Source organism: Galeopterus variegatus, unplaced genomic scaffold (assembly GCF_000696425.1).
Source record: "Galeopterus variegatus unplaced genomic scaffold, G_variegatus-3.0.2 Scaffold9853, whole genome shotgun sequence".
NCBI classification, from domain to species: domain Eukaryota; kingdom Metazoa; phylum Chordata; class Mammalia; order Dermoptera; family Cynocephalidae; genus Galeopterus; species Galeopterus variegatus.
This window is the reverse complement of record NW_007735964.1, coordinates 13,280-24,868: the sequence shown is the minus strand read 5'-3', so window position 1 is coordinate 24,868 and position 11,589 is coordinate 13,280. Positions and strand designations below refer to the sequence as shown.

General features: G+C 43.2%; 1 protein-coding gene across 1 annotated transcript in view; it reads left to right on the top strand.

Moving 5' to 3' along the window:
• Nucleotides 1–410: 410 nt before the first annotated feature.
• The window catches only part of LOC103609608 (tetratricopeptide repeat protein 28), a gene marked incomplete at both ends in the record, with an annotated part of 14,805 nt that continues 3,626 nt past the window's right edge, over nt 411–11,589 (top strand). The window contains 4 exons of the mRNA XM_008593907.1: nt 411–1,752; nt 3,153–3,676; nt 7,311–7,420; nt 9,814–9,943. Of these exons, the coding sequence (XP_008592129.1) occupies nt 411–1,752; nt 3,153–3,676; nt 7,311–7,420; nt 9,814–9,943 (2,106 nt within the window). The remainder of the gene's footprint in view (nt 1,753–3,152; nt 3,677–7,310; nt 7,421–9,813; nt 9,944–11,589) is intronic.

Here is an 11,589-nt window from a genome sequence, read left to right as displayed (position 1 = left end):
GTTGTCTGCTAATACTTACAGTTCTTTGCCTATTTTAGTAAATTGGGGTCTTGTTTTTTCAAAAATCAAACCAAGTGAAATCTTTACACACTATAGCTATTGAACTTTTTAATATATGTTCCATATATTTTCCAGTGTTGTATTTGCCTTTTAATTTTAGATATGTATTTGTAGTACAAAAATGCTTATTTTTGTAATCAATCTGTCAAGTTTGTTGTTGTTGCTTCAAAGCTTAGAAAGCTATCCTCCCTCTGGAGAGCTGATAAATATTTAATTCTACCTTCTGTTATTTTAAATTCTTTAATTCATCTAGATTGTATTTTACTAGAAATTGAGTTGCAAATTACATTTTTTCTAAGTTGCTAAGTAGTTATTCCAATCTTTTTCTGTTCTTTTATTCTCTTTCTCAGGAATCATACACCAGATGAAAGGTGATTATGACACTGCGCTGAAACTCCACAAGACACACCTGTGTATTGCCCAGGAGCTGAGCGATTATGCTGCCCAAGGCCGTGCCTATGGGAATATGGGCAACGCCTATAATGCTCTGGGCATGCATGACCAGGCTGTCAAGTACCACCGGCAGGAGCTGCAGATCTCCATGGAAGTGAATGACCGAGCCTCACAGGCCTCCACACATGGGAACCTTGCCGTGGCCTACCAGGCTCTGGGTGCTCATGATCGGGCCCTGCAGCACTATCAGAACCACTTGAACATTGCTCGGGAGCTACGAGACATCCAGAGTGAGGCCCGGGCCCTCAGCAACCTGGGCAACTTCCACTGCTCTCGGGGAGAGTATGTCCAGGCTGCTCCCTATTATGAACAGTACCTCCGGCTTGCTCCTGACCTTCAAGACATGGAAGGAGAAGGGAAGGTCTGCCACAATCTTGGCTATGCTCATTACTGCCTTGGAAATTACCAGGAGGCGGTGAAGTACTACGAACAGGATCTGGCACTGGCCAAAGACCTTCATGACAAATTGAGCCAAGCAAAAGCCTACTGCAACTTGGGCCTAGCATTCAAGGCTCTGCTGAATTTCAGTAAAGCTGAAGAATGTCAGAAGTACCTCCTATCCCTAGCCCAGTCCCTGAATAATTCCCAGGCTAAATTTCGAGCGCTAGGAAACCTGGGTGATATATTCATCTGTAAAAAAGATATAAATGGTGCAATAAAATTCTATGAACAGCAGCTGGGCTTAGCTCACCAGGTGAAGGACAGAAGACTGGAGGCCAGTGCATATGCGGCCTTGGGTACTGCATACCGAATGATCCAGAAGTATGACAAGGCCTTGGGTTATCACACACAGGAACTGGAGGTATATCAGGAGCTGAGTGACTTGCCGGGGGAGTGCAGAGCTCATGGGCACCTGGCTGCTGTCTACATGGCCCTTGGGAAATACACAATGGCCTTCAAGTGCTATGAAGAGCAGCTAGATCTAGGGCAGAAGCTAAAAGATCCGAGTCTAGAAGCCCAGGTCTATGGCAACATGGGCATCACAAAGATGAACATGAATGTGATGGAAGAAGCCATTGGCTACTTTGAGCAGCAGTTGGCCATGCTGCAGCAGCTAAGTGGAAATGAGTCTGTGCTCGACAGGGGCCGGGCCTACGGCAACCTGGGGGATTGTTATGAGGCCCTGGGTGACTATGAGGAAGCTATTAAATACTATGAACAGTATTTATCTGTTGCCCAGAGTCTGAACCGCATGCAAGACCAAGCCAAGGCTTACCGGGGCCTAGGAAATGGACACAGGTAAAAATGACAGAGGATAAATGTGGTTGATAATCCTGCAAAAAGAACAGTGGTGACAGTAGTGGCAACTTCATGTCTGCGTGGCAGTTTGTCAACTACAAAGCATTTTCATACATATCCCATTTGATTCCTCCAAAAATGTGGTTGATAATCCTGCAAAAAGAACAGTGGTGACAGTAGTGGCAACTTCATGTCTGCATGGCAGTTTGTCAACTACAAAGCATTTTCATACATATCCCATTTGATTCCTCCAGCAATTCTTTGAACTTGGCAGGTGATATTATTACCATTATGTATGGAAGAAGAAACTGTAACACAGAGAGGTTGGGTGCATGCCCAAGATTATACAGCTTTAAAGGGACAGCTGAGAGTCAAACCCAGGGAACTCTGCATCCAAATGCAGTGCCTTTTTGACTACATTATAATGAGCAGGATAAAAGAATTAATAGGGATAGGGAAGGTGAATGAATCAATTTAACTGATCTTTTCTGAATGCCTCACACCTTATATGAATGTGTTTATTAATACAGCATCTGTACCTACCAATTACCTGGATCCCATTGTATTGCTTTTAGGAAAAGTTGCCTAATTATAGGGGTTGTGAATAAAAATGTCCTATGTACCATGCATCATGCTAGGCACCTTGCATAGATATCTTACTTAATAGTTACAGCAACCTGTATTACTATGTATCTATTATCATCTGCTATGAATGTAGGATTTATTATCACCAGAAACTGAGGCTCAGGGGAAGGAATTCACATGCCCAACACAACTGGTTTGGTTTGCCGCCAAAATCCATGCTCTTCCCTCTCTTGTCATGTCATCTCTTAGCACAAAAAGACACACTGTTGGCCAAAGAGATGCTTTTGTCCTGAATGTGGGGAAACCAAGAAGGTGTCTGCGGCTGCAGAATATACGGCCTCACCAAAAAGGCAGGGGATTAGGGCTCCTGGAGTGGAGGAAGGGCTAGGGTCAAACTAAATCATCACCCACAGTGTGCTCTGAGAAGCTCAGGGTGAAAGATTTATAGCCACTGTAGAGTGATTTCAAAAACATAGTCTAAGCGGTAGTGGAAATTGGGAGGCCCAAAGAACCAAACAGTTCACTTGCTATCATTGTGCCTATTAATATATTTTATGTTTCCTCCGGGGTATATATCCCATTGAATCTCAAGCTCTTGGGAAGGTCACTAAGGGATGACTTTTGAATTGCTTTCCAGATTATGAAATTCCTCTGCATCTCACTCTAAGGGCACATGATAGATTTTTAGCTAGAAGAGGAGTTAAGAGCTTCTATAGTAAGTGACAGTGACAAATGCTTTTCATTTTCTCAGGAGCTTTAGAATGTCTGCACCTGCACAAAATAATATCATTGCTTTTCTGTCTCCATCCCCACAGGGCAATGGGGAGTTTGCAGCAAGCCCTTGTGTGCTTTGAAAAGAGGCTTGTGGTCGCCCATGAGCTTGGGGAGGCCTTCAATAAAGCCCAGGCCTATGGAGAGCTTGGAAGTCTGCACAGCCAATTAGGGAATTATGAACAAGCCATTTCCTGCCTTGAACGCCAGCTGAACATTGCTAGAGAGATGAAAGACCGAGTCCTGGAGAGTGATGCAGCCTGTGGCCTGGGGGGCGTTTACCAGCAGATGGGCGAGTATGACACAGCCCTGCAGTACCACCAGCTTGATCTGCAGATAGCAGAGGAAACCAACAACCCCACATGCCAGGGCCGAGCCTACGGGAACCTGGGCCTGACGTATGAATCCCTGGGTACCTTCGAGAGGGCTGTGGTCTATCAAGAACAGCACTTGAGCATTGCTGCACAGATGAACGACTTGGTGGCCAAGACAGTGTCATATAGTAGCCTTGGAAGGACCCATCATGCCTTGCAGAACTATTCCCAGGCAGTTATGTACTTACAGGAAGGTAGGTGAAAAGGCCCGTTGTGGTCCTTGGCCTACTTGAGATCAGGTTCAGAGTCAAACTTGAAACTCAGAGGGAAGTAAGTACAGGTTGAGAGGCCATCTCTGTGTGGAGTGAGAGTCTCAGAGGCCATATTGCCAGTTCAACTCCAGAACCAGTTTCCTGTGCCACCAAATGCTCGTTGAGAGTACTAAAGTGTTTCATTGTCTAGAACATCTTACCCAGCTCTCTCTGGACCCAAATTATCTTATTTCCCCTCAGTGATGGCATCTACAGCTCACCAGCTGCCCAGGGAGCTGATACCCTCCTTGCTTTTCTGGAACATCCACAGGGTTAACAACACGTTATCATACAAGATGAATCAAGTGAGATCTAATCCTGTAAAATTGTAAGAGTCTGAATCAGAGTAAAACGTCCATCTGCTCCAAGCTTTGTTGTCCCTCTAGAAAATATCTAAAATTGTATCAAAACTATATAGAAGTCAATTTTGTCATGGAAGCTTCTAATGCAGAAGCATTAGTCTGAGGGCCACTCAAACTGTACACCAGGCTTCCTTCCCAGTGTTTATTACCTACAGTGCTTGGGCTAGTGTTTATTACCAGTGTTTATTACCTACAGTGCTTGCCAACGTAGTCTTGTTCCAGGCAGGCCCAGAAACTGGCTACCTGTCTTCTTCTTCTGCCATCAGTTTCCACGGAGTTACCTGAGCATAGGTAGTCATTGGATGCTTTCTTCCTCTGAAGCAGAAGTCTCACAGCAATGTGTTTATATCACTTTACACTGGGATGGGGCTTTTTTCTCTTTAAAGCCCTCCCCCTTACACAGACATACTGGATCCTTCCACCCTAGAAGGGAAAAAGGACAGATATGAGGCTCTCGGCTCACTAGTAAAAGGAAATGTTTGCTGATTTCAAGTGAAAACTCATTTATAGTTTCCAAGGGGCTTTGCGTGTATAGTTTATTTAATCTGATTTAATTGTCATGATAACCTTGAGAGGTATATCTTTTTATTCCCATTTTTGCAACTAAGTTACCTGAGTCTCAGAGACATACAGTGATTTGATCCTGACCATGGAGTTGGTTAGTTGCAGAGTGGGGCTCAGCCTGGGTTTTCTGACCCCAGGAACCATGCAAGACCCTGTCTAGATTTGTTTCTAACCTTTCAAGAACAGACCAGGGTTTGGGCAGTTATATCCTCTATTACTTCTGATTCTCAGCTGGGAAGCTGGGAGAGAGGGAAGCAGGAAGCAAGATGGAGAATGGGTGAGGGGCTGTTGGTGGTTTTCTGCTGGCCTGAAGGCTAAGAGGTTACTGAGAGGCTGGAAGCCGCTTCTCAGCCATTATTTGGCTCCTACTCTATCCAGGCAGGGTTCTGCCTCAATGCATTAAATACAATGTTGGCTTTTGGTTCCCTAAAACTTGACTGTAGTAAAATTGCAACAGACTAGGGGCGATTTTTACTTGAATTTGTGAAAACTGTTAAATGCAGGCCCAGTTTATGACAACTTTTCAGTTGTGTTCTTTTGTACTTCCTTAAATACTATTTCCATGAAACAGCTGGTTTGCCTGAGACATTGTAACAAAATTCTATTTTAGGGAAAATGCTGAAATGTTTTATAGTTTCTTATTTTTAATGTCTTACAGAGATGTAAAAACTCTTATTTATAGCATTTCCACGGTGTCTGTTTTGTATTGTGTCCACCAGAAAACCTACAGCTAATGCTTTCCCTCATGGGGCAAACCAGATGCCTCTTCTCATGAACTCTGTGCTGGACCTGGTACAGGTGCAGGACACCTGGAAGGCACTTTCCGAGTGTTCTCAGTTGGGCCTGCAGCCTCTTGCAATGAGGGAACGGTTCAACTGGAAATCACCCCAATGCTCACGCACTCTCCTGGCTTTCAAAGGCAGAGGGGTTATGGATCAGCATCACCCTGACCCAGTGTAATAGAATCTCATGGGTGGAGCCTCATCTTGAGTTTTTTGAACAAGCTCTCCAGGTGATTTGGACAGACACCTCTGGTTAAAAATCACTGGTCTCATCCAGCTTTTTCTCCCTTTGCAAATGAAGAAAGGGAGCCTGGAGCAATTTAATGATTTACCTGGGTTTATGCAACCAGTCTCTGGTAAACTAGGCTCTGGGAGAGTTGGATGGGTGAGTCAGAATCCTAAGAGGCAGAAGCAGATAGTAGCTGGGGCAGAACAGATATATCTTTCCAGTGGACTTTTAATTCTTCATTGTTGAACCCCTTACTAATGGCCAGCGAGTTTCCTATGTGCTGGGGATATAGCAGGAACAAAGCAGAGTCCCTACTCTCACAGAACATGCCTTCTAAGGGGGGCTTGCCTCAATGACCCAGACCTAGCAGGGATACCTGTATTGAAGAATTAATGTGGTTAGCTTGTTAAGGTTAGAACAACCACTATCCTCCTTGTTTTTTCCCAAGAATCAACTTCTTTCATGTGTGTTCCTAGCCTTTCAGGTGTTTAAAAATGTGAATTATTTGCAAATGCTATTTTTGTTACCCAATGACATGATTTAAACTTAAAATGCTATTTCTAAGTTTTTTGAATTATGTGCATTTTGAATGCATAATATGAGCTTGAACCTGAGCATCACTTTTATTAGCCTCTCAATTGTCTTAGTTCCTTTTCAGAAGTCTGAAATTGCGCAGGTCTAGCATGATCAGAGTCAGGCTCCCATCCATCCTGAATTAGATTAGAAGGAAGTCCTTCCTTGTGTGTGCAGTTGTACTGTGGGAGCCTTCATGCTGTCTTCTACACAAGCTAGCTCCTATGTTCAAGGAGCAGAATAATGAGGGCAAAGTGATGCTGAGAACTGCCAGTGACCAGTACAATAAATAGTTGCCTTCAGATTTGGCTCCCACAGGCCCTGGAGGTTGCTGGTGTCCTGAAACCCAGAAGCTTAGTGTGGGTAAGTGACCCAAACTGCAGGTGCCTATTCCAAAGGCTATTAAAATCAGGACAGTCTCATTTAAGGCTTTGGACTCATAATAGCACCTGTTTTGCCACCCTGCTGAGGCACATCAAAGTCTCAGACTTAAAGGAAAAACAGATTGGACATGAAATGTGTAGTAGCATTAGTAACAGAAGGTAGGGTCAGGCCATGTGTGTATTCTGCTCTCAGGAGTACATCATATGTGTCTTCCATCAACACTGACTGGATGCTGTGCATGTGAGACAGGAAAACGTATTATCTTGGCTTCTGTACTTGACTGTCAGGAAAAGCTTTTGCCAGCCAGAGACTCTGGTTTGATAAATTTATCAGTCAGGAGTTTTTATTTGCAAAGCTAAGGATTTCACATCTGGGAGGGCAGCCAAGTTAGGTTCCAGTTGTTTCAGTGTTTCTGCCTGCCCTGAAAACTTGTCTCCTGCTGATAGGCATCGCCTGAGCTCTTGCTGGGACATCTTGGAGTGTCCTGGAAATGGCCTTTTTAGCACAGAATTTGAAGAAAATGCTTATTCTGCCTTGGCTGATTCAGCTTCTGTCCTACATTTTTTATAGCTGCATTGTTAACATTTTTTACATACACCTGAAGTGAAATTACCCTCCAGGACTCCTTGGCAGGGTGGACTTATGTCTTCTATGTTTCCTTAAATTTCTCTATCTGGTTTTAGGTTTACGGTTAGCTGAGCAACTAGGCCGAAGAGAAGATGAAGCAAAAATTCGCCATGGTCTTGGCCTTTCCCTTTGGGCTAGTGGAAACCTGGAAGAGGCCCAACACCAGGTGAGCAGAACCCCCAAGCCTAGTGGATTTTGTTTCCAGCAGCGTGGAAGACCTTGGGATTACTATCCTAGTAGTGATGATATTTGCCATAAGTACTGACCTCTACCCTTGGGTTGATGTACAGGATTTCCAGCCTGTACCAGCCCCAAAATGTTGAACCATCAGTAAAGATTTTTGCTTACTTGTGTGATAGATTCTCAATAGTTTCTTTTGAGATCTTGCATTATGTGCTGCTGCTCCTCATCAGTCTTTGTTATGAACTTATATTCATTTCATGAAAGAAGATAAGAATTCATAATTACTGTATGTAGGTTTCCAGTTATATCAATAGATATAACTGTGTGAGGCTGCCGCACAGAAAAGGAACCAGAATACCCAATTGAGAATTTAAAAGGGGGTCTTTATTGGCTGGCCAGTGACTGTCTCTCCAAGAAAGTTTTGGAAGAGAGCAGCCCTGACTTGAAGTTTAGGGTTTTTTTTAAAAGGTACATTTTTACATTAGTCACACAGTTAAAATTCTCAAATAGTCACACACTTATAGTTATTATATAGTTACACACATCCACACATACCATCCTGGTGTGAGAAGGAGGTTTGGGGAGGTCTAGCGCAAGCTGATAACAGAAGCTGAAACAAGCTAGTTAATCGCTCAGGGGCAGCTTGGGCGGGGAACAGCAAACAAAATTCAGACTTCTCTAAGTGTAGGCTAATATTTAGCTTTTAACCTCTATTAAGGGGGCTAAAGAGCTGAGAGGGATTTTTAAACAACAACCTTTTCTAAGCAATTCAAACACTATTTAAACTTAATCAATTTACCTTGTCATATAGCAAGCAGTTTTACAAAAGCGAATTGAGTATGTTATAAAAGTGGGCATCACCCTATCTTATAACTTCTCTTTCTGCCTGTCTCACAATAAATCTACACTTCTGCCTATGTGTGAATAGTTGAGTAGAAGTCCATTGTCATGCTAGCTCTGGAAATCAGAAAGATCCCTGAAGTTATAGGCTTCCTCTGTTAGGTTGGAGGAGTAGTGAGATGGCTGCATCTATAACCATACACTCACCTGGTTAGCCAGTGTGTAAATGATGACTGTGGAGGACACTGTGCTAGGCAAAGGGGAACAAGGATAAGTAAACCAAGGCTTTTATCCTGAGGTACTAACAAGAATTGAGGACATGATGTGACTGAATTTGTGGCATAGTATCCTGCAATATTAGGGTATTTTACTATACTTAAAAAACTGTGAAAGGTGATTTAAAGAATTCTCTAATTTCTTGGTTGTAAAAGTTAAAATTTGTATTGTTATAGTGATTTACAATTTTCAAAGTACTTTCAGTCACTGAATTTATACCTCAAAATAACTCTGTGTGGTAGAATAACTATCCCATTTATAGAAAGGAAGAAACTGAGAGTCCAAGACTTACCAAGAAGTCTCACAGCAAATTAGGGCAGAGTTAGCAACACATAAAGGAGAGAACAGAACTGAGGCCACCAGAGGTGGGAAAGGTGGAGGAGGGGGTTAGTGAGAAATTGGTAAAGGGCCACAAAAATGATTACATTGTATAATGATAAATACAGAGGAAAAAAAAATTTAGCAACACATTCCTCTATCTTAGCTCTCTCCTGGGCTAAGTCCCTTAGTCTTAGAATTCTTTTTTTTAAGTTTGGATAAATGTAAAATTTGATACTGCATTTCCAGCATATAAATATCAGAAAAGTCTTGTGGCCTCACTGATAGAGAAGCCCATTAGAGCCTCAGGACAGTGTTTCTGTTAGGAATGTCAAACGTCTGTTCCCCAGGTGTTTGTGTGAGTACATGCAGCTCTTTGGGAGCTTGAGAAGACCTGACCTTGGGGTACTGCTGTGGAGGGCATTGCTGGATTCAGTTCTACAGCACTGAACCACATGCAAAAAGCTATCCCCTTCCTGAGCTATCCTTTGGCTGCCTTTGCCTCATTCCCCAGCATCATCTGTTTCCAGCGTGCCTCCACCACACCTGTTCCTACTCCCATCTTTCTTCACCATGAGGCCTGGGGGTGATGAATTATGGTCACTTGATGACAAGAGGCTTTTTGTTTGTTGTAATCAAAATCAGCACTTGGTTGTTGGGTTAATACCTGATTTTTTTTTTATATTCTTCAGACCATAATTCGATAACCTTTGTCTTTTAGATTCCTTATCCAAAAATTGGTTACATAAACTATAATTTACTGGATGTGATCTGATGCCAGGTCCACAAGGATATAACTGGAAATTAAGATTCATCCTTTCAAACCTTTTTAAAAATGTTTACTTTGTGCACCAAGAGATGAGCAAAAGTTGTCTCTAGTCTGTAAACAGCTAGACACTGGTTTCTGGGGAATGGATGACATTCTTTGTCCTGTACTTGCAGCTTTATAGGGCATCTGCTTTGTTTGAAACAATCCGACATGAGGCGCAGCTGAGCACGGACTACAAACTCTCCCTCTTTGACCTGCAGACGTCATCCTACCAGGCTTTGCAGCGGGTGCTTGTCAGCCTAGGTGAGAGCAGCTGGGGTTTGTGTGTGTGTGTGCGTATACACACCTGTGTGTCCCAGTTTGGTGACTGCTTTGACAAAATATGACTTGTCACAACAGACTGTGAATAAATGAGCAAATAGCATTTGTTCATTTATTCAACAAAGACTACCAGGTACTGAGTGCCAGCCCTGGGGACTATAGTCAAAAAGGCTTGGTTCCTGACCTCAAGAAGCTACAAGATCTTAGCCTGTCAGGAGACATAGGTTGATGAGTCCAGTGCACTGTAATAGACACGACGATTGAATAAACTGAGATGCTGTGGAAACAACGCAGCTTGGCCCACAGGCCCAGGAGCCAGAAAAGGTGTCCCTGAGACAGGGATGCTTGAACCAGGTGTCCCCCCACCACCATTCAGGTTCCCTCTCACCACCAACCCCTGGTTCAATCATCTAAGAGAAAGTACCTGAGAAGACACCTGGCCTCTTCTCCATTTCCTCAGCCACACATCCTTCAATGTTACTGTCTAATAAATGTTTTTACCATCCGGGTCTGCCCCCTAGACTGTGACATAGTCAGTGATAATTTTCCCAGGCACTGGGGCAGCATGCACCTACCCTCACCTGGGCCTTAACTGTCACAGCCAGCCCCTTCCAGCTCCTCTCAGTCTGCCTCTTTCCAGGAGGTGTTTGCTGGAACTAACAAAGTCTTTGACGTTGGATATTGAGGCCATATCAATAACCCATCCTTTGCTGTATGTGTAGAAATACTCAAGTTTTCCCTGGAAAAATGTATCTGTTAAATGTGCTCATTGCCTGGGATTATAATTTATTATCATAATCACAGTGTTAAGTCTGTCTAGCACTTGGGGGCCAATTTCCCAATGTGCACAGAAATTGCCCCTGCTGTTCCAGTTAATAACTTAATAGAGTAAAAGAAGACATTTGCATACACACACATAAATCCCTACTTTCTACTGATACCTGAAGCAAGGCATCCTTGATGTGCTGTAGCATCTGGTCTCCTGCTTTTGCCTGCTCTCTTCAGAACCTAGTTCTAATGACTCTTCTGTACTGATATTTATGATGCAAGTAAATCCTGTGCGTTGTGTTCCATCAGCACTTATAAACAATCTTCACTTGAAAGTATATTACTTTACATTTTTGTGCTTTCATATTGGTGCATTAGCTTTTAAACTATTTTATAGACTAGTTTCTTAGAGGAAGTGGGATTAAAAGTTAGATTGAAAGATAGGAAAAACTTGAAAGAGAGAAACAGTCTTACAGAAATAGAGACCTCAGAGGTTTAAACTCTTTGCTCATGGGGACTAGAAAAGAGGAGAAGAAAAGTAAGTGTGTGGGAGTCCAGAATGGAATGAGGTATCAGCTCTAACAATAATACCACCTGATATATGTGTGGTGTTTTAAGTAATGCCTATGAGGCATCTTTACACTAGTGCATTATTTAATCTTTATAATAGCCCTTTGAGATAAGCAGGACAACTATTATCCCTCTTTTAGAGACAAGGTCAGTAAAAGGAGAAAGGGCACACCCAGCAGAGGGACTGTGTAAAGGCACAGAGGAATAATTGGGGGGGGGGGGGAAAGGGGGGGGGGGGGGGGGGAAAATGGGGGGGGGGGGGGGGTGCTTGGGGAGGGGGGGGGGGGGGG